The 23,098-nt window shown below is 41.2% G+C and overlaps 5 protein-coding genes across 5 annotated transcripts; 2 read left to right on the top strand and 3 right to left on the bottom strand.

Annotated features, from left to right (window-relative positions):
• Nucleotides 1–1,147: 1,147 nt before the first annotated feature.
• Nucleotides 1,148–2,690, bottom strand: SERLADRAFT_432395 (uncharacterized protein; the record flags this gene model as incomplete). The annotated part of the gene is made up of 6 exons (XM_007312592.1): nucleotides 1,148–1,908; nucleotides 1,960–2,004; nucleotides 2,052–2,378; nucleotides 2,433–2,490; nucleotides 2,550–2,587; nucleotides 2,651–2,690. The coding sequence occupies 6 exons, from the start codon at nucleotides 2,688–2,690 to the stop codon at nucleotides 1,148–1,150; spliced, it is 1,269 nt and encodes a 422-aa protein (XP_007312654.1).
• A 299-nt stretch (nucleotides 2,691–2,989) lies between these two features.
• On the top strand, nucleotides 2,990–5,215 carry SERLADRAFT_432396 (uncharacterized protein; the record flags this gene model as incomplete). The annotated part of the gene is made up of 5 exons (XM_007312593.1): nucleotides 2,990–3,429; nucleotides 3,487–3,763; nucleotides 3,834–4,122; nucleotides 4,175–4,542; nucleotides 4,634–5,215. 5 exons carry the CDS (start codon nucleotides 2,990–2,992, stop codon nucleotides 5,213–5,215), a joined length of 1,956 nt encoding a protein of 651 aa, XP_007312655.1.
• Nucleotides 5,216–5,471: 256 nt separating this feature from the next.
• SERLADRAFT_432397 (uncharacterized protein) lies at nucleotides 5,472–5,852 on the top strand (the record flags this gene model as incomplete). The annotated part of the gene is made up of 1 exon (XM_007312594.1): nucleotides 5,472–5,852. The coding sequence occupies one exon, from the start codon at nucleotides 5,472–5,474 to the stop codon at nucleotides 5,850–5,852; it is 381 nt and encodes a 126-aa protein (XP_007312656.1).
• Nucleotides 5,853–6,989: 1,137 nt separating this feature from the next.
• Nucleotides 6,990–8,186, bottom strand: SERLADRAFT_404794 (uncharacterized protein; the record flags this gene model as incomplete). The annotated part of the gene is made up of 8 exons (XM_007312595.1): nucleotides 6,990–7,049; nucleotides 7,086–7,109; nucleotides 7,290–7,325; nucleotides 7,476–7,521; nucleotides 7,665–7,801; nucleotides 7,859–7,996; nucleotides 8,044–8,060; nucleotides 8,123–8,186. 8 exons carry the CDS (start codon nucleotides 8,184–8,186, stop codon nucleotides 6,990–6,992), a joined length of 522 nt encoding a protein of 173 aa, XP_007312657.1.
• Nucleotides 8,187–12,311: 4,125 nt separating this feature from the next.
• SERLADRAFT_432398 (uncharacterized protein) lies at nucleotides 12,312–12,515 on the bottom strand (the record flags this gene model as incomplete). The annotated part of the gene is made up of 2 exons (XM_007312596.1): nucleotides 12,312–12,374; nucleotides 12,426–12,515. 2 exons carry the CDS (start codon nucleotides 12,513–12,515, stop codon nucleotides 12,312–12,314), a joined length of 153 nt encoding a protein of 50 aa, XP_007312658.1.
• Nucleotides 12,516–23,098: the final 10,583 nt, after the last annotated feature.

The raw sequence follows: 23,098 nt of genomic DNA on the forward strand, positions 1-23,098 counted from the left end.
TAAATCCTTCAATCAATATGAGTGACAATCATCCATCCATGCTCCTCACCTTATCACTTTTCCTTCTCTCTCTTCATCCAACGATATCTTACCATCTAAAGTGGTACACTCCTCTGCGTATTATTCATCATTCCCTCCATTGCCTGGTCCCCCACTTGCACCACTTTCCTTCCGCCCACCAGACATCCACGTTGAACACCGCCTCAACTGTCCTGACTTCTCCTGCGACATCGACTACCCCCACAACTACATTTTTGGCCCCATTGCACGTCACCCTCTATCCATCCCTTTCATCAACATCACTTGTTTCACTCCTACCAACCACCCTTTTCCACTCCACAATCGTTGGAAAGTTGACCACCAACCTTCCATCATCCTAAAATCAGGATGTTACATTTGGAGCAAATGATACGAAATCATCTTCATCGAAGAGATAACCTCCCCATCGATCAGATGGAGAGTTTTTCGCTGTATTGACCAAACACATATCATCCGCGCCGAAATTGTCACACCCTCTAAATGGTGCGGCTACCGCTCGCTTAACCAATGGATCGCCACAATCCATTCGGCTTTCGTAAATCGATTCTCCCCGGCCGAACAACTTCGACCTCTTTCCTAACCTACTCCACTTCATTCTATCGCTCTACAAACGATTCTTCTTACAGCTACTCGGCTATGCACTTTTCTTCCCTCCCTCCCTCGCAGCTCTTCATCCTCGTTTGTTGATGCCGGAAAGGCTAAAATCCTTTCACCCATAATTTTGAATAAACAAATACAAATATTCTTCATTTATACTTATTTTACAATCAATTCGGTGAACTCACATGATCTCCAATAAATACCGCACAGAAGTGACACTCAAAGATTCCAGGTTTCCATTTCGACATTGATGCTGTACCTCTACGACGGATCTTAAACCAGCGTAAATAGGAAATAGTTGCTTTAAGGTCCCAATATGTCTACCATCTCCTCCACAAATTTATCATAGTCACCCCTGCTTTTTAATCCAGTGAATCGGCCACTCTTTGCGTTACTTTGAACGTCCGTACCGACTACAGCTTGTACAGGCATACAGCCAAGTTGATTCTTTAGAACGCTGGCTATATCAGTTTAGCGGTTGCATCCGTTGACTCTGAGTAGACACTGTTTAAACTAGAGTCATAGATGGAGCGGCATTGATATTAGAGGATGCAGTCGGCCCTGCGGCAGTAGGTTTTTTCCGCTTTAACGATGCTGGAACGAAGGCCGTTGCTTCCTTCCTGAAGTCCCTCAATTGGGGTGCGGCTGAAACTGTAGCCGCAGTAGTAATAGGCCCAGAGACCGAAGAACCTGTAGTAAGAGGAAACTTAGAATCGCGTGGGAGATAGGCATTCGCTGCGACGCGATTGGCAGCATGTGCCTGATAGGTCTGGTGAGGCGCAGACGACAATGGCGCTTGCATAGCGGAGACTGACTGGGCACGACGAGAGAAAAATCCAGGTGGGGGTGGGGGCATTGACATCGACAAAGCAGGGCCTGAAAAGGCTGGTGGTGGCCCGGATGGAGGACGTACATTCATAGGCCCTGGAGGTGGAGGTGGATACATAAATGGGGGGAACACCATGGGGACGTGTAGAGGCTGAAAGAGGCCAACTGGATGAGGGGGCAGGGGCGGGGGCGGGACAAGACTATTTTTCACTGTTGTCCACAGGAGTAGGGCGACAATGGAGGTACGAATAGAGGGGATGAGCCGGAACAGAAAGTAAAAATCTATGAGCTTTTCACATGCCACAATAGCAGCATAATACGCACCAGAGTCCTTTGGGGGCGGTGGACCTACTGGCAAAGGTATATCACCGTCAGAATCACTTGGTACATCTTCAGATCCAGCTGTGGGTGGAGGTCCCGCTGGCATAACGATTCCATCATCTGATATCAAAATGCGTCAGTTACTGCCACCGAGCATGTGATGGGGGTTACCTCCATGGTCTTCTTCGTCACTAGCGACCTCGTCTGGCTTGAAAGCTACACAAACATTGAGCGATCTAAAGGCGGCAGATAAAAACACTTACGTCTCTCGATGTAAGGCATGCCTGGTGGAGGAACACCGTAAGGATTCATGACAGAGTTATAGTAAATACTCCTGGCTGGGTGTCTGGGAAGTCCATGTTTGTTAAATAGATTTCTCTTTTGCTCCATTGATGATATTTTAACGTCATCCTCGTTCGCTACCTTTCTGCCTCTAAAGACCAGCCTGCGGTGTTCGGGATGATCCTCAACGTAATCTTCCTTCTTTTTCATAATTTTAATTAGTTCTGCTTTGAGATTTGCCAGTTGGATATGTTCTGCTGCAGAGCGATTAGAAATTACTTCTAGCTTGGCGACTTGATCTTCGAGATCTACAGACAAAACCAAGAATAAATTATAGAGTTACCGTGATAATCCACACATACCGTGCGTATCTTTCTTCACGAGTGCAAAGTCACGGGCCTTGGTCCGCTCGACCTTATTCTATCGTATCCAAAAGGCTTATGTTAAACCTAACTTAACCACCAGAAATAGATATCAACACTCGCCTTTTTCAGCTCTTTCTTCCTCTGGGCCTTTCCTGATTGCATATACAGATGTTCGAATATCAATAAGATATTGGTAACCCTGACAAAACACATACTGAATGCATCTGCAGGATTGACATTCTTTCCTTTGGTCATTGGAGGGTGTCTTTGGCATCATGTTCTTAACGGTGTCGATAATTTAGCGGGATATGAGTGATGTCAGCTCACCTTCACTCTACAGTTAGTACGAGTTGCACTCATCGCAACAGTGAGTGCAATTCTCCCAACACATTAATCCACGGAGGTCACGTGATAGTCCAGTGGACTATGGTGGCTATGCTGTATGATTGTTTGTTTGCTGGACCCAGACACGTTGAAAGCGTCTGGAACGTTTACGTTGACTGCCCGCACTTCCTCCCAGCCTATCAGCTTCTTGCCCATAGCGCTGGTTCGCTATGCCTCGTTTAGGGACCAGTGATGCCGACAACATAACCTTGACCGAGGCAACAACCAAGGAATGCATTGGGTGCAAGCGGGTACTTGCTTCGAAACAGTTTGCCTTGGCTACCAATGGCAAGGGCAAAGGACTGCCAAAGGCAACTTGTATGTCTTGTTCTGTACGACAGTCTGAATGGGCTAAAGAGAAGTACCGTGAAATATGGGATACTGAGAAGGAAAATACCACCAACGAACCCACCAATGAGTCAGCGGCTGCTGGACTTGGTGTTGTAGCACTGGAAGACTTCCTCGCACTTCTCAGCAGGCAGGGGAATCACCTTGAAGTGGATGCTAATGTGGACATTAGCAGTGTCAACCCAAATCTGTCTCTGGATACCCGCACAATTGCAGACTGTATTACCAAGTTAATTTGGGATATGATGAGTTACCATTGGCTGTAAGTAGCACTGCTGCCAATTTCCACATGATATTAAAGTCAATCATCATCTTCTAGCTATCATAGTAAATATGTTTATCGACGTTCTGGTGGTGACATAATCCAGTATAGATGTCATTGTGCACAGAGAAATACACACTCCAAGAAGCCTAAAAAGAGTGCTCCGGATGTAGAGAAGAAACGTGATAAGCAGAGCATGCTTACCTTTGCATGTGAAGGCCGGCTGTATATCACTATTTCACGTCACTCTATGATCGCTGAAATATCTGTGACACACCGAGAGGATCATATCCCTTACTGTTGCATTGATATCCCAAAAGAGGTTCATGAACTCGTGAAATGAAATTCAGATTCAACTAGCTCACAGGTATGCTAACTATGTGAGAAGACATATTCTCTCACAGTTATGGAATAAAATTCTCGAGAAGTACCCTAATCTGATGTTTACGGGGAAGGATATCTACCAGATCTGGTCTAAAATTGGCAGCCAGCAATGGAAGCGTGATGAAGATGAGATGGTGTCAGCAAAAATGCTTCTGGAGGAGGGATGCAAACAAGGAGGACTAGGGGTTTACTCTGTGTTGCCAATTGAGCTGATTCCAGAACCCAGTTTAGAGGCTCTGGCTTTTGTGCTCCCAGATGCCTTGAAGCAGTGGGGTGGAAGAATACAAGAGCTATCTCTTGATTCCACATGTGAGACTTTTGATGTACATGAGAATTCAGGCACTGATGGCTTGATCAATAGGGAATACAAATGGCACACAGTTCGAGTTGTATGCTGCACTTGGCAAAGTATATGGATCAGGCCTTCCTCTTGGATACATTTTGATTCAGTCCAATGGCAGCAAACTAGGAGGTAAAGAAAAGCTCCTTTGTCAGTTCCTCAAATGTCTTAAAAATAACTGGGACCTCCAGATTCTTATCACACTCTCAGACAAGGATTGGACTGAGATCAATGCACTCCGAGCTGAATTTCCAGAGGCAAAGCACCAATTGTGCTTTTGGCATGCACTCCGGGCCATTAAGCAGAGGCTGGCAATTTTGCGGTGTATGCCTGCATTCTATGATGCCAATATTGCACATCTCAAGTTCCATTGGATAGATCAGAATTTTGTGCCTCTGGCACAATGATAATTGCCGCTGGTATGTATTTTACCATGTTACATGCTGATAATATCTTGAAGCTCACTGGAATTATGTACAGAGTAATGAGGATGCTTATGTGGCTACACAAGCTCTGCCACGAATAACTGTGCGCTTGAATGGTATAGTACAGCCTCTCACCATACCACAAAAGCAAAAACTGGTTATTGTCCTTCCTCCTTTGTCTGGTTTGCCCGAAACTGAATTAGCTGGGAATTTGGAAGATGGAGATCAAGTCTCTGAAGATGATGACACCAGCAGTGCTAGTGGTGATGATGATGAAGGTGGGGGCATCCTAAGAGGCTTGAGAGATGACAATGGTGTTGAAGTAGAGGATGCACCTGACTGGGTATTTGACGAAGGCGAGCAAAAGTCTGACAGCCCAGACTATGTATTCTGTCCTGTGCCTCACCGCAAAGCCATTCTTCACCTTTTTGCCAAGCACTTCTGCCAGCACCCACTATTCATTGAATGTGACTCAGGCGGGAAATGTAATTTATCTTTGAAATGTACACATTCTGCTAAGTGCGAGGCCTCTGGGAGGTATGGGGATACCTGTGGACAGCATGGTACTTGCCTGCACGATAAGATCTGCGAGCACGATCAACAACATCAAGAATTTCCAGAGTTTGGACCACAATGAATGTTGAAAATCACTTCAGACAATTAAAGCACAATTATCTGCACCACCTCCTGTGGCCTCGTTTGGATCAACTTGTGTGGATTCTTCTCACAAAAGTCACCCCTGCATACATGCAGCGTGCCAGTACTGTAAAAGATGGCCATTGCCTTGGACATGCAAAGAAACTCACAACATATCAGGTGAAATTCAAGACTGCTTGAAAAATACTGTCAAAATCACATTGCAGTGCACAATACTATCAAACATCAGTCAGGACATGGCAGTGCGCCTTGGGAATCAAAAACACAATGCTTTCTACCTCTGCAAGCATCTCGTGCAGGCAGTTCCTCCACCACCTCCCTCTTTTTTCTCTGAAATCATCTGTCATTGGGCGGTACCTCTGTATCGCCACCCCAAACTATTTTCCATGCATGAGAACATGACATCCACTGGCACAGATCCCACACCTCCTGAACTTGATGCTGGATCCATCACTGATGGCAACAACCACACCTGGCTGGGTGATAAGAAGGTGCTCCAAAACCCAAACTCGCAAGGACTTCAAAGGTCTTTTTCATGGACATTTGCTGCCATGAAGTTGGCTCTCAACACCAGCGGGACACTAAATGGGCCCGCACTAGCAACCATGGCCACATAGACATTTATCATGCTCAGAACATTATGGGATACCATTATCGTGTTTCTGCCGGGATGTCAGCAGAATATCCCATCACACTCCTGGATAGCGATGATTGAAACAATCCTTTGGTTAGTAGCCTCAAAATTTTATCATCCCATTACTGATTTGAGTTCATAGATAATTACTTTATGGCAGCATATCATTTAAGTGCCTGTTTATTCCACTAATAACATAGTCTACATTCAAACACTATAACTATGAGTGGGCTCCACCTTCATTCTACCACTATTATACCTACAAGTGAGGACTTAGCACTTAGACTCGAGCCTGTATAAATTACATGGATGTCTGCTGGACCACTCATATGACATGCATTGAATAATGTGTTGGGAGAATTGCATACTGTTGTCAAAGCTTTGCTGCAACTTGAACTGTCAGGTGCCTGCAGCACCTTCCACACCCGTGGTGCCACAAACAACTATGCGAGCAAAACTAAGCAAAAAAATGTGCTCCCACATGCGTTGCACACAACTTTTGGGACCATTGTCCCCTTTGTTTTAGACAAGGTCCTGTTGGATATTTGGTCCCTCAGAGCACGGGAAAAGGTGTGGGAGAAGGATTCCCCTGGCAAAAGAATGCCGTAACAACATAAATACATGCTTCTTATATAACAAACATATATAAATATCATGTGAAAGAACAATGGTGGCCACAAAAAGCTGGTTATAATCACAGAGTAAATCCAACCCGTGGCTCTGCCACTGTCACTTCACAGTGAGGAGAATTTTGTTGTCCCAAAATGACATAGAAAATTACAAATGAAACATTAAATTTTGCATCAGCATTTTGATTACAGTGAAAGAAAGAATGTTGAGTGACATTGAAATACTAATCAAAACATCAAATTTTCATGGAAATTCCATCATTATTAAAGAGCAGTCAGAATATTTAATTTGGTCAATGTGAAATCACTTCAAATTATTTGAAATTCAACGGAAAGTTTTCTAACTCTACAAAATTTGATATATTAACAAATATAACTGCAAAACCAAAATATCTCATTTTCTATCTTATTTTTGATATTGGAAAAATAGGTATTTTAATGGCTGTCTAAGGAAGGGCCAAAATAAGATATTTTGAGAAACTTGGAATGCATCACCCACTTGTTGCCTGATCATCGGCCAATAGTCGTCCGCTCACTGGGTATCTGCTGCCCTACAACCGCCCCACACAACAGATAGATACACCTACCTGGACTGCTGTAGAATTTAATGCCTGAGAAATAAGTGTCAAAGTGTGCTCAATAGATTCAAATAAGGGAGAGGTGTTTCGAGAAATTAGACACGGTTATAGTATATCATTTGCAATGAAGACAAAAGGACTGCAATGGAAGTGCAAAACAAACCTGGCCAAATGATGTTCAGAAAGGGAACAAGCAAACCAATAGTGACTTACTTGTGTAGCTATGTATGCAATAGTACCAGGTGTCACCTGCAACATTCCATGTATACGGGCATTTCCAGAACAAGTGGCACAAATGTCACTCTGAGAGTCAACCAACAAAGGTGATAAAAACACATATTTATAAGCCTGGATGAATGTAAACCACAAATGCAATACATAGAAGAAGAAATAACTTACCAAAATGAGAAGGCTACTATGCAACAAATCATCCCATGACTTGTCTCTGTTATAAGTGTAGTCAGCATATAATAATATAGGCCACTGGTCACTTGGGACATGTAGTTTGCCACTCTGGAGTTTAGCTTGTATTCAATGTGTTGCAGAGTGTCCTCTAGGCGCTGGGGGGGCTGATTCTCCAAATCTGACCCTAATGCTGTTCTGATCTTTCTGATCTTAGGATTTGGCAGCAAAAGTTCAGTTTGGAGAATAAGAAATTGGTGTGACTTGTTATTCAAGGCAGGCATTAAGGGGCAGTTATCAATGATATTCTGAGAATCAAAGACCTAGTGGGTAAGACTTTTCTTCACTGTGGCAATCATCATCAGTCACAGTTAACATACCTCGGGCTGCCAACTATTGTACCCATCTAGAGGGCACTTGGACTTGCTCAGCGCCACAATTGCATCTCCACCATGGTATTTTCCTGCTGACCCACTGGAAATTATGCTACTAAGACTAGTAGCTTTGCGGCCCAGACTCTTTTCATCAGTAAAGTGTCAAATTTCTTGACGGAACTTGGTCACACTTTGCTGACTTTCAAGACTGTTCAAGAAATATAAGGAATTAAAGCTCTATCAAGTGAACAGGAAAGTAAGCCAACTTACCTTCAAGTTCATTTAGACACAGCAAGTAATATGTAGGCTGGTCTAAGTAAAAGCATCCAGACATTTTGAGCAAAGTGTTATCTAAGCGTAGTCCAATTACATGAAGTATTAAATCAAGTTTGACAAGTTATGAATCATCCTTGGCTAAGTCCAAAGGCATGATGGTCTATATATTTATTAATGTAGAATGTAGGAAGTTTATCTAGTGAGTTAGTGAAATCAATGTCAGATAGGATAAACTAATGACCATAATCGCCGAATAAAGGCATGAGATGTGCACTACAAAAGATACAGTCTAAATGAATAATTTTGAGACTGGGTAATCCATCATCATTTGTATCAGGCTGGACCTTCTGCAACCAAGTGAGTCTATCAGGCTCATCCACAATATGAGAGAACCACTGTATAAGAGCACATGGATAAGTAGTATTATCATGTGAGGAAGAAAGGAATGTGAAAATATGAGCAACATCAAGTCCTTGGATTCCTGGAATTGAAGGATTGTGCTTGACAAAAGTACAGTCGTAATGAGCCGCATGCTTTTACCACAAAGGTGTGGCATGAATTGTTTCTCGGCACATACTACCGGTTCTACTGCAGTTGCAACTACCCTTGAATTAAACATGAGGCATTGGTGCAGGGGTATATCAAAGGCTGAGGGTGTGTTATGGTTGTTCATGTGCGCTTGGCTGTAAAGGAAGTACCGGAGTAACTCAATAAGGCGGGGCTGATGAAGTTGTACACTGAGTTCATGGCACTTCATCAAATATTGACACACTAAAAAATATTTTAGTACAATATGTATTTGTATAGCAGCTGAAATATACCATGCCAAATTGATGGTTTGACATAGCTGGGCATCATTGGGCCTGGAACTGGCCCGTTATCATCATCATTGTTATGTTCAATATTGTGATGTTCTAAGCTTGCTCCTGCATTCAACGCCCTTGTATTCTCTGTGGTGTCCCTTTGGTTTGCATAGTCCAGAATGTTGCCTGAAAGCATTCTGCTGGCTGCAAAATCAACACAAGAGGCCACAATTTTGTCAAGCCTCTGGTTGATAAGCAATATTTGACCCAGTGCTTTGTATCTACTTGAGCAAAGCCATGGTTATTTTACAGCTGTAATGTGCCTTGATTCAGTTATCAAGAAACAAGACCATTTGGCGACCAAAACATTCAGATGAGTTGTGAATAGTGTTGAAGTGAGTGTTGCTGTGGGAGAGAAAAGCTGGTTGGTCAAATATCTAGGGTCTGGAAGATGACACAGCTATGATGGAAACATTTGACTGCATCTTGTACTTTCTGAACAGTGCTATCACTGTGAATATCATGTCAGACCAGGTAGCAGAAGTCAAAAAATGCCCGAAAGGTGTGTATTATATTAGGTGGGACATGCCAGACCATTGTTGGAGAGGCTCTTTCAGAAACAAGGCAGAAAGACTTGGAAGAACTCAAAATTGCAAGGTCTTTGTTGCAATATATACAATTGCTTTTGTTAGATTATCAGCCTCCAAAAACACCTTAAAACCCCCAGCAATTATGCACAATGAGCTAATTTGAATATTTACTAAGTGTCATACCAAAAGTTTTTTTTTTCAAAGTCCTGAACCCCCCAACCCCCTCTCAACATGAAAGACATCACACAACCCCTTTCATATCAATTTTGCTTCATTTGTGATGCAACCACACCATATTGTTATATTGTTCATGCTACAAGGCAGATATTGACGTAAGTGTTAACCCAACTAATCAAATTGTACTTACATTTTGAATGTATGAGGCAGCAAATCCCAATTCTTTGCCAGTGTTTTTGCATAGACATCTGAGGAAAGAAGAGTGTCCCTCTGCTGTGATGTTTTCCCCTGTTGTTTGGGATGAAAAGTCATTGCTACAGGAGCATTTTCCCTTCAAAGTTGTGAGGAAGCCATCTGTTAATCCAACCCTGTACACACCTACAATTCTAACCTAATCACAATGCTGACCCTTGTAATCAGAAATTCAATTTCTACCGAGCATTCTGTTAGCCCAGAGCAGACTCAGGACAATGCACCTCTTCCTACAACACCAATGCCAGGACCGCAGGAATCACTGGCACCCACAACTCAGACAAGCAACAGTTTACCAGGGACAACTGACATCAATTTTGTGGCCCCCAAAAAACACGACATAAAATGAACATGCATCAAACTTAGAGGCATCAACAGATCAATGGCTTTGTTAGAGTCCATGGGCAAAAATGTGAATTTGTAGTACCCTCCTGAATATGGGGCATCACAAGCTGGAGATATATTCCTCTATCAGTATGCACCCAACAAAACTCAGATGTGGGTCAGAAATAATACAAATATATCCCAGTGGACTATGCCAGGGAGGGTGACAAACATCCAGCTCTTTGAAACCACTGATGCATATCTTGCATAACAGGAAGCCTTGCTGGGTGACAAAGAAGACTATCTCTACTTATAAGGGACATAAAAAATAATGCAGTCCTGCATAACGGTTTTCTTTTTACTATACTGTAGACTAGACTATGACTCAAACTACTTACTTAGTACTATAGCTAAGCATAAAACAAATTACTGACTGCATCACCATACAAAAAGAGGGTAACATATGGTGGTGTCAATATCATTTTCACTGGAGATTTTGGCCAGCTGAGACTTGTACGTATGAGAAAAATCATTAATTTATGATTCACTAGCAAAACACATCTCACCAAAATACCCAACTGCCAACTCTGGTGGTGGCAAGAATGCTGCAGGAGAGGAGGTGGTGGTAAACATTGGGCAATCTTTGGTTGAGGGACACGTGCCAGAGGCGGTGGGGATGGTATAAAGAGCTCCTGTACATCTTGTTTCTCCTGCCTTTTGTCTCATTTAGTGTTTTCATCAGCAATTTCAGTAGCAATCCAAAGGCAGAGTAGAATTTCATAGACATTGAAGCATGGTGGATAGAATCTGGTATTCTTGTATCCCCAGATGATACAGAGTATGCGCACAAGAAGCTGGCAGAGATTGAAGCTAAGGCAATTTGCTTGTGCAGCAATTAGTCTCCCTTACTTACCTAATTCAATATATGATAAGTTAATATCATGTAAATAAGGTCTGCACCAAAGTAAGACCTTCTGGCATGAACCCCCCATTTTGTGCTAATACCACAAATATTGGGCTCTCTCACAGCTCAATCCAAAGCCCAAATGTTCTGCATGAATAAACTTAGCAATGTACACTGACACTGATAATTGGGTGCCAATCAGCAAGTCTATCAGACCATCAAGCCTCATGTTGATTAGCAGTAGATAGCAGATCACCAAGATGTAAAGAAGGTAATGAAAACAATCATTTCGTTACAAGCTATCAGAATATCTCACTCCAGCCCAACAATGTCAGTCTTTCTAACACCGGTATGAACTTCCTGATACCCTGCTTGCACAACCAGCCAAAAGATTAATGGCATTCTTGAAGCCATACAAGACATTAAGTGGAGCCTTGCCAAATTTCTCTTCCATCTGTTTTAAGTGAAAAATGAGAACAACAGAGTCATGGAGAAAACTAAGAGACATACCCTGATAGTTGTTTCTCTGCTGAATGGCTCATCTACAAGAACAATGGGTTCACTTATCAAGGTTATATATGATGCAGCCAAGACTGTTTATCATTGCACAGGAGGAGTAGATGGTCGGTCCTGGACCACCATTTCTACCTGACATGAGTCCCAAGAACAGACAACATACAATAAAATCACTTACCACATAGGCTATCAATGATGTAACAGAGATTATACGTGCCAAGTCAGATAGCACAAGAAAATGGTCTTCAGGTTGAAGCTTGTGCAGCCCCTCACAATACAAAGCAACAACATGCACCCTCAGTTACATGGGAAGCAATTGATCACTTTAGTTTCTGAACCATGCAAAAAACAGCAGAGACTTATACACCAGTCATGTGGCACCTGGTTTCTTCATACTGCAATCTGAACTTTGAGAATGCCCACACCTATGTGCTCTGCAAAAACCGCCCTCAGAATCTTGTGAGTTCTTGCTTTGATATGCTCTGGTCTGAGCTAACAATCCTGTGAGCCAGTGTGTCATTGACAGCATACTATCACTCACCTTTATGTGATCCACATATGCAAGCTATTCTGCTATATGTCAGGGTCTGTACCTGTTTGCAACAAAAGCCCATTTTTCACGCTTTTAAGTGGACAGCCAATTGAGGAACTCCGTGGTCTATGACATGGTATATAAGGCCCTAAAAAATATGGCATATGCCAAAATGGAAGAGCTACAAAGGGCAACTCACCATGGTTCTGGTAGGTATTTCAGTGTTGTTGGAGACAACATCCAAGCATACACAAAAACCAGGGACCATTGTATTGGATGCAAAAGCCATATGGTGAAGGGCTTTGCTGGCACTGCCGTTGAACTTGAAGATGAAGATTTTGATGTAGAAGCCTTCAATGTTGATGAGCTTATACAATATTAGCAGCTGCAGGACAGAAAGAACATAAGTGTTGAAGGTATACTAAATGATATAGATATGTCATTGGTAATGGGGGGGATACAGGCTGAGTCTGGGAAATTCTGAAGGTTAGTGGGTAGAATCTGATTTTAATAGAACAGTACTCACCAGCCTTCATTGCCAGCTTTGGATGTTCACTTTTGCAGGCGCAGGCAATCTGTATTACTGCCAATATCTGATGGAACTATACTATAATTCAATCATTGAATGTTCTTATAAGCCTGCCTTAAACCTGTGCACAGTATACTGGATTCAAGCAGATGATTATTTGAATCTTTACAAACATCAACACATAATGTAACATAAAAAGTCTGTGGTATTACATTGATAAACTGATAAGAAATAATAAAAAAGAGATTCCAGCAATGGTAAAGGATGATAATATAATATGATAACAAAACACATTAGTAAAAAGGGTAAGAATTTAGGAAACATTTACTTGCCAGTCATGGATAAAGCCAGTCAAATTTTTGGGATATGACATACTGACAGTATGTCTGTCATTTGAACCATCCAGAAATAGTACTTTTATTCTATCTCCTGAAGTGCAGTGAGACAGTGCGACATAATGTTGCCCATGTGAAAACACTAGAACACATACATCCAGCCCAACCTGTCACTAATTGCCCTTGAGTTGATGGTTATGGCAAAGGCAACACAGACAGCGATTTGATGATGTGATAGCTTGATGGGCAATTATTCTGACAAAGGTTCTAATGTGAGGCATAGAATAATAGTTATCATTCCTGCACACTTTCCTCCCAAAACAGGGCACTTCAACACTCTTCTTTTCATCTCTATCAAAATTATGTGTGTTCTATTACAGAGTCCATTTAGGGGATCAATATTGCAGAGGAGTATAAGCAGATATCCGGCTTTAAGTTTGAGGTGTGCTTCAGGACATCAGGAAAATACATATTACTATATAGTCAATGGGCTACTACATGGGCTATAATATTTTTATCTTACCTTTAAGAGTTGGTGCAAACCTACAGTAATAGTAGTAAGGCTATATGAGCTATGAGAGTTGATCTTGAGCTATAATAGCTATATGTCAGTAATATAATATAATATCAATTGTCTGTTGCATACTTCAGGGATTGTATATAAGTGAGTTCAACATAAAAAATGTCACTAATTTTCTGATTACCAGATAACACATCCATAGTCTCTCTCATAGCTGCCTATAGCACCATATAGCTGGACTCTATCTATGATCACTCTCATGGTCTCCCAACAATTGTGAAAGTAGCCAGAACAATTTGACAAAAGCACCTTTAAAAAAAGTCAAAATAATCATCAGAATAATTGCCAGAATATTGCATAGGTGTACTATAGGAAGTACCTCATCAGCTAATTGTTTATTTCACAGTCCATCAATATAAGGCAGCTTCAAGTTACAATAACAACTTATCAGAAATTTCACTAACCAAAAAGTGGTTATATACTGTGTTATATGTTATATTTTATAAGCCTACACAGCATAGTGAATAAATGCTCTAGGATACATATGCTTAGTAAGCTAAAAAAAAGCAGTCAACATGTGGTTGTGGGTTCAATTCCCACAGATGACAGATTTTTTGCTATCAGCCACAATCTTGCTATAGAAACTATAAAAGCTATATGTACTATACACAGCTATCAGAGCTGGTATAGTTACAAGCCAGCTATATAGAGCTATATAGTAGGAACTTGTCTACACCAACTATATCTGCTATACCAGCTGTCATAGCCCTTATAGATTTATAAGGGCTATGAGAGCTATCTGGGGTTTTCCTGATGGAAGGCCAGATGCTTGCAAAGAGTTCAAGAACCCCACAGGATTATATTCATTTCCCTCCCCAACCGCTATATCAACTCTTCTTAGGCTTGACCCTCTTGGAACAACAGGTGTTATTTGGCGGAAGTCCCAAAAATTGAAGCTGACTATCCAAAACATCCCACAATGTATAATCCAACACTTCAATGCCATGATAATGTTGCATTGGTGCTTCATCCCAGATAATAACTCTGGTATGTCTCAAAACCTTATGAAGGTCAGAGTTTTCATCAGGAAAAACATTTTTGCTATGTAGCACTATATAGCCACTATATGTATGTATATATGGATGCTTTCATAGCAATCATAGCCCTATCAATGCAATCATAGCCTTTATAGCACAAGATCTAGCTAAAAACAAAACAACAATATTTATAATTTGAATTTACCATAATATCTGATAAGCATATTTACTACTAAAATTATTGAAATAAAATTTTGTACAAACATCCAAAACATTACTGTGAGTCCAATTAAGTGGACAAGTATCTCTATTTCCCCCCAAAACTGGGATCACATGACAAACCTGTCTAATTGCAGAAAGGGGTATAAAATCACCAGGTAGGTAGCCAGAAGCATTAGGCCCAAGTTTGGTGACAGAGTACATCATATGGTTGTCTTCAGCTGTTGGCCTTGGACAATAAAACATTCAACATTAGCCAAATGACCTTTGGGCCAGTTAGAACATCAGGAAAAACCTTTTGCTATGTAGCACTATATAGCCACCACCTATATATATAAATGCATTCATAGAAACTATAGTGCAATCAGTGCAATCATAGCTCTTATAGCCCTTATAGTACAGTAGTAGGCAAAAATTTAACCAAGGGGAGAAGTATTCATAACATCCTCAAATTCTGGATTAATCTAATAAACTTGTTCAATAATAGAAAGAGGCCAAAAGTGTTTGGAGTCAAGTATGTTATTATAGGCAAGGTACTATAAGTGCTCTTATAGCCTATAGCAGCTTACATAGCTCCTATAGCTGTAAAGGTCATAGCTATAATATAGTTCAAGGTGCTTAAAAGGGCTAATAAATCATACAGTATTAATTAATTATGTATCCTGTATTAGTAAAATAGTAGTTTGTATCTTTGATATTTATAAAAATAAGAATAATGATTTATCCAAATATAAGTGGTGACAATGAGTAAAAAAATAACCCAAGTCCATGAAAGGTCAATATATAATACCTGTATAATACATTTTATAAGCTCTCATGGTGTAGTGGATAAATGTGATGTGTGGCTATAGGTTGCTTAGTCACCCAAAAGCTAACTAGCAGGTTGAGGGTTCAAATCTATCAACCACAAAACAATTTCCAACATCTATATGAGCATTTATAGAGCTATATAAGGCTCTATAGATGGCAGAAGTTCTATAGCAGGTTTGACCACTATAACAGCTTTATGATCACTTATAATGCTATAGAGCTCTATATAGCTACACCTATTTTTCCTGATAAATCAGACTTTAAACTTTATTTACGACTGTACAGTACCTCATGTATTTTAGTATATATACAGGAGTAATACATGGGGAAGGACTCAGCGAGTCCTCCTATTGTCTACCAACAACTAACTTGTTCCTACCAAATGGGTAACCACTCCCACCTCTTGCTCTTCTTTTGAGTGTTGTTTTCATTGTGCTCCAGTGCCCCAAGACTGTGTCTTGTCAGCATTGGCATATCAAGTTTCATAGATAAACAGCTTAGGAAAGGTTATATCAGACCTCCCAAAAGCCCTATGACGTCCCTGGTGTTCTTCATTCCTAAAAAGGATGGTAAAAAGTGTATGATTATGGACTACCGTTACTTGAATGAGTACACAATTAAAAATGCATATCCACTGCCTTTGATCAGTCAGCTGGTAGACAAATTGGCTGGTGCCAAGATCTTAACAAAGATGGATCTTAGATGGGGGTACAATAATGTGTGCATCAAAGAAGAAGATGCTTGGAAGGCCGCATTCACGTGCCACCGAGGATTTTTCAAGCCCCTCGTTATGTTTTTTGGGTTGACCAATTCACCGGCAACCTTTCAGAGCATGACGAACAAAATCTTTGCGGATATGGAGAACTGTGTCGTCATTTACATTGACAATTTATTAATATTCACGAAGTCGGACAATGAGGCTGAGCATGACAGGATCGTGCAAGAAGTCCTTCGACGCTTACAGGAACGGGACCTATTCATCAAACCCAAAAAATGTAATTTCAAAGTGAAGGAAGTAGACTTCCTTGGTATGATCATAGGCCAGAATGGAATCAGGATGGATCCTGAGAAAGTTCAAGCTATATTGGATTGGCCAGAACCTACTTGCGTCAAAGGACTTAGGGCCTTCCTTGGCTTAGGCAATTTCTACCGAAGATTTGTTGAAAACTTCACAAACAAGACCGTTGAATGATCTCACCAAAAAGGACATTATTTGGCATTGGGGCGCTAAAAAACAAGAAGCTTTTGATAAGCTTAAACAGGTGTTTACAACGGCGCCCATATTAGCAGTTCCAGAATTAGACAAAGAGTTCCGGCTAGAAACTGACTTTTCTGATTTTGCTACTGGGGCTGTTTTATCAATTAAATGCCCTGACAATCTTTGGAGGCCTTGTGCCTATTTATCACATAGTTTGTCGCCTACAGAGCGCAATTATCAAATTTACGATAAGGAGATGCTGGCCATCATTTGAGCTTTAGAGCACTAGCAGCACTACTTAGAAGGTGCTAGGCACCAATTTGAAATTTGGACCGATCATAAGAATCTGGAGTATTTTATGACGGCCTGAGACTTGAACCGAAGACAGGCTCGCTATGCGGTGTACTTGTCTAGGTTTAATTATAAATTAATTCATAAGCCTGGAACTTTGATGGGGAAAGCAGACACTTTGTCCAGAAGAGAGGATCATGCCAACGGCATAGAAGATGACAACAAAGGCATAACCCTGATTGACCAATCAAGGGTTGCCAATGTTAGAATCGGGCAGGATTCTGATCTTCTAAAAGTCTTCAAGAAAGGCATCTCCTCGGAAGAGAAGGCGCGCCTTGATGGCAATGAGAACTATTTATGGGAAGACGGGCTCTTCCATTTTAAAGACAAAATCTATGTGCCTGAGTCCGCAATGATCAAGGCAATAGACAGACATCACAACACTCCAGTGGCTGGGCACCCTGGATGGCAATGAACGATGGAGTTGATCTCCAGAAACTACATGTGGCCTGGCATGGTCAAAGACGTACAGGAGTATGTAAAATCCTGTCTGAGATGTCCCATGGCAAAGAATTTGCATCAACCGCCAGCCGGTAAACTTATGCCAAATCCAATACCAGCTGGTCCTTGGCAGGATATATCGGTTGATTTCACAACAGATCTACCCGAATCAAATGGGTATGATTCAGTAATGGTGGTAGTCAATTGCTTCTCCAAAGAAGTAGTATTCATTCCCACCAACAAAACCATTACCGCCACTGGTACGGCAGATTTATTTAAAGATTTTGTATGGTCTATCCATGGGTTACCAGAAATGGTTATCTCTGATAGAGGACCACAATTTGCTAGCAAATTTACAAAGGAGTTGTGCCGGATGCTGGGCATCAAACCTAAATTATCAATGGTGTTCCATCCGCAGATCAATGGACAAACGGAGAGGCTCAATCAGGAATTGAAGCAATACCTCCGTATATTTATCAATGATAGACAGACAGATTGGGCCAAGTGGCTAAAGATAGCCCAGTTCTCTTACAATATTAAACAGTCGTTGGCTACAGGAAAGGCACCATTTGAGGTTACAAGATTGTACCTTCCCAGAATGGGTGTAGAACCTAGCAAAAGCAAGAACGAGGCTGCTGAGAACATGGTCAAAGGCATGAAGTCTGTCTTGGACGAAGCGCGCAAGGCGCTATTTGAAACTGCAGAGCAGATGAAAAACAGGGCAGAGCATAGATGCTCTAAGGCCCCTGACTACAAGGTCGGCGACCTGGTCTGGTTAGACACCGACCACTTAAAGTTAAAAGACTGGCAGTCTAGAAAACTGACCAAAAAGTGGATCGGCCCTTACCAGATTAAGGAAGTCAAACCCAATGCAGTGGAGCTGGAACTCCCAAAACAAATGAGGGTAGTACCCACGGTCAATATTAGCCGTGTAAAACCCTACAAAGGGCCGCTGTCAGGACAGCATGTAGACCGGCCTGGACCGGTTGTAGTCACCCAGGAAGGTGAAGAAGAGTCCACAATGCTGTTTGTGAATTTTATTCTAAGAATCCCTCAGCTCCAAGGAAGCTTAGAGGCATGGATTTGAACCTTTTTAATTCCCTTTTTCAACTTATGCCCAAAAATTTAACTACTACCTCTAATATTTGGTCTCACCTGGAAGTCAAGCCTTAGAAGGGGAGTAGTGTTACGATAACACAAATTTCAAACCTTTAAATTTCATTCTCCTCGTTAACTTTCTTCTATAGTTTTCACACACTGTGTCATGCGGCACTTTCCTTTGTTCAAACTCCCCTTTTCTCGCGCTGCACTGCTTTTCTTTATTTTTAGCTACAAGTCTCTCACGCAGTGGAGCTGGTCACAAGGGCTGCACCCTATGACATCATCAGCCACTGCCTTATCAACTGTGGAGTACAACATGTACAAACAACCTGTAGTAGTATAAGTACCCCAATGGATCCAGGAGGCTCCTCAAAAAGCCCTCCTATTATTTACCCATAACAAACTTTGTCCTACCTAAGGGAGAATATCCTCTCCTTCATTCACCCCTCCTTGCTTGTCTTTGATGTGCACCAGAGTATACAAACTTTGGTTGTTACACCATATGGCCTATTATATCACTGTTCAACATGGGAATAGACCCTGGGCCATACAGTCTATTTTCATCATGTTACTAAATTTGCCATAGAGATAATAGACTATGAGTTAATAGCCCCACATGGTGTGCTCCCACAATATTACTATACACAACACCTGCCAACTCCTGTGCATTATACACTATAAATACCACTAACAATGTATGTCCTCCACATATTTCTTTTCTGAAATTTCCCACTCACTTTCATTTATTATCTTCAATATTTGACACTGCAAGTTAACAAAATTCCTCAAAAGCTATGTAATAAATCATCTCTGACCATTTTTGTCTCTTTGGGTTGACACTCTGCATCTCCATCCTAGATAGAACTTTAATTGTATATAGTAGCAACACTAGTAAGTAACTGTCCCTATGGCTGTACATATGTAGCCTTAGCGAGTATTTGCTGCCATATAACAATCTTATAAGGGAACTTGAACCACAAGTTTTTCATAGTTCATATCAACAGGGTAAAGTAAGTTCACTCTGATATCAAGTGACATAATGTCAAACAGATCATAAATACAGATGAATTTTTGAGTAACACAAAGAGCAGCTTTATTATACTCTGGTGTAGCCTCTAGAATTCTAAACTGGTCCTAAAAATCACCAAAATTTTCCTTGGCAATCTTCTGTGCTAATATATGATGGACATTAAAATACTTTGTTAAGGCATATTCAGCTTTACCTGTGATTTTCACAAGTGCCAAGAAATCCCAGGGTTTTAAATATACCAATGCCACAGCAGAGGCTACTAATGCATACAAGACTTTTGCACTTACTTATAATAGTAGATAAACCAATAGTATGGGGGTCTTCCTTCTGTAAACTAATAGTGGTCTGCATAAGCAATTAACAGAATTCATAATTTAATATTATTGTCAAATATAGTTTCCAAATAAAGCAGAGATATGTATGCCAATTATGTGCTGTTGCAACTACACATCATTTATATGATTACTCCACCATTTGCCTTGGTAATAATGAAATAGCATTAGAAAAAACACTTTTTATTAAAATATGGACCCCTGACACTCTGTTACATGTGACAGTCTGATGGGATAAGCTCATTTGAAAAAACCTATATGGGATGGTCCCACATTGGGGTGGTCAAGTTGAATATGGGACAATCCCATATACAGCAATACCAGACCTGATGTATCATAGTCTATAGAGTTCTTAGCTGGGACATATTGCAGAATAGGATTCAGCTAATAGCTGGTCAAAATGAGTAGCCTGAAGTGGCCGAGGCTTTTGAATTTTGAGCCTAGGGAGCTGGATCTGATTGTGGAAGCGAAGCTACACCCAATGTCATATCCAAGTAAGATTTACTCGCCTAACACCTCCATCCTGTGCTACAATAGCAAGAGGGTATTTTGCTCTGATTACATTTATTCAGTGATACTGTAGAGTTAGCATAGTATAGAAGACTTCATTATTCACCACTACGAACCATGTCAGTAATTCACAATGTATGTTACGATAACACAATTTCCGGACATCTCCTTTCCTTTTTATTCTCCGCTTTAACTTTATACTTTAAGTGCCACGCGGCATTTCCCTTTCTCGCACCGCGTTGCCTTTCTTTTACTTTTAGACTTAACTCTCTCACACAGTGGAGCTGGCCATACGGGCTAGGCCCTATGACATCATCAGCCACTGCCTTCATCAACTGTATAGTACACATGTACAAACAACCTGTAGTAGTATATATACCCCAATAGATCCAGGAGACTCCTCAGCGAGTCCTCCTGTTGTATACCAACAAACTCTCTGCAGCTTAAGGGGTAACCACTCCCTCTACATCTTCCTTATAGTGTGTTCTTGTGTGCGCCAGAGTAACTAACTCTTGGTTGTTACATCTGATGGATAAACTACAACAAGCCAATGAAGGTGGGTACACTGCACCATCCTTTTCTTGTACAAACTAATATCTTCTCTTTCTTCTTTATATGTAAGCTGTTCTGTTGGGGAGCGGATTCGCCTCCTAGACCTCATAAGGATCCACAAGGATGACCTATTGATGGTCTATCAGCAGCTTTCATTAGCTGACCAGCAGCAGCTTGAGCTCAAGGCAGTCAAAGCTTGCCAAAAAAAATTGACCATCATTAGGGTCAACCCAAAAGCTCTATTACACGACGTTAATGCTACATTCATTGCAATGGATCAAGAGGTAAAGTGGACAAAATTACTTCATCCATGTGAATTTACTAACATTACATGGAAGTGGACAGCACTTTGTACTCAAACAGGGATGGAGGGCTTCTATGTTGCTGTTTGGGGGGGTGTAGAAGATTATGCAGAGCCGAAGGTTTTTTTTTCTGAAAAAGCAGAACAATTCAGCATAGATATTCTTGGTCATGAACCCTGGAACTTAGCTCTGAAGCTTGAAGCATACATAATCAGTGGTATAGGTTATTCTAGTTCCATTACTTTGCTGTTATCCGACAGCTAATACTTTGTTAAATCTAGCGTCATCTGTAAATTGTCAGTGTCCTCTCAACAAACAGAGTAGCGAGTGCCGTACTATAATCCAAGATGAGCTAGGTGAGTAATGATGTCAATGATCATTGTCATAACAACCTATTTTTCACCCTGTACAGAGTTTATACTGCATTCCAATAACAGCGGCTGAGTAATCAAGATGAATTACAATAATTATGAGAAAAAGATAGTCAAGCACTATGGTGTGGCCCTGACTGGCTGGCCATAATCCTGCACAGATTGGCGGAAGAGCTGAAGTACAGAAGCTATTAACCAGTCTGCAAAATGAAAAGTGCAAATGGTCTTAACTCACTGACAATGAACTAAAGAAGTGGCAGCTTATAAACCAAGCCCGTCAAGCAAGGGGCGAGCAGGTTTATAAGCCGCAAAAAAAACGGTCTGTGCGAAAGTACAAGAGTGCAGGTTTGATAAATGATTCCAGTGCCCCATGTTCCGAAGAAGACGGAGATTAGAAATATACATGTCTCTTGTCTGCAGCATTAACATAATCTTAGCAGGAACTTATGTCATTTGGTGTAGCTACACAAACCTTGTCCTTGGCCTTGTCATATTTTACAAAAAGTTTCAGTCCTTTCTTCCTAATGAGCGGCCATTGGTGATTAGAGATGTGATAATGCCTATCACTGTCAAATATAATACTTCCTTCCTGATGAGCAGCCGTTGGTGATTACAGACATTATGTCCTTGCTATCGCTGTAAAAAGGTTCAGTCCTTCCTTCCTAATAAGCGGCTGTTGTGGACTACAGATGTGACAATACCTACACTGTAAAAAGTTTCAGTCCTTCCTTCCTAATGAGTGGCTGGTGGTGATTACAGATGTATGGCCTTGCTATTGCTGTAAAAAGTTTCAGTCATTCCTTCATAACAAGCAGCTGATGATAACCTCAGCCACAATTAGCTGTAAAAGACTAGCAACAAACATGACCATTCTCCCTGTATTGTACTATGTAGCCACAATTAATAAGCTTGATCAGATTGATTGACTTACGGGTCACGGTCAAAAGTTCAAAAGAATTTTCCAAAGATTTGGGTTTTATCAGAGTCACTGTCGTCCTTTTCACCTCCACGAGAGATGGATTCTGCCTTGTTGGTGGATTTGCTTCTTGGTGAAACCATTCTTGCTATGGGAAGAACTCTCTTCATTGCTGCCTTCTCTTTACCCTCTCCTTTATTGGCTACCAGGTGCAGACTAGATTTGAACCTGAAGGTAACTTTGGCATTTATATTGTTTTGCTGGTTGTACCAATGGTTCAACAGACCCCGGCGCTCTGCAAGGCTGGTCTAATGTACT

The sequence above is a fragment of the Serpula lacrymans genome (genome assembly GCF_000218685.1).
Source record: "Serpula lacrymans var. lacrymans S7.9 unplaced genomic scaffold SERLAscaffold_1, whole genome shotgun sequence".
Classification (NCBI taxonomy): domain Eukaryota; kingdom Fungi; phylum Basidiomycota; class Agaricomycetes; order Boletales; family Serpulaceae; genus Serpula; species Serpula lacrymans.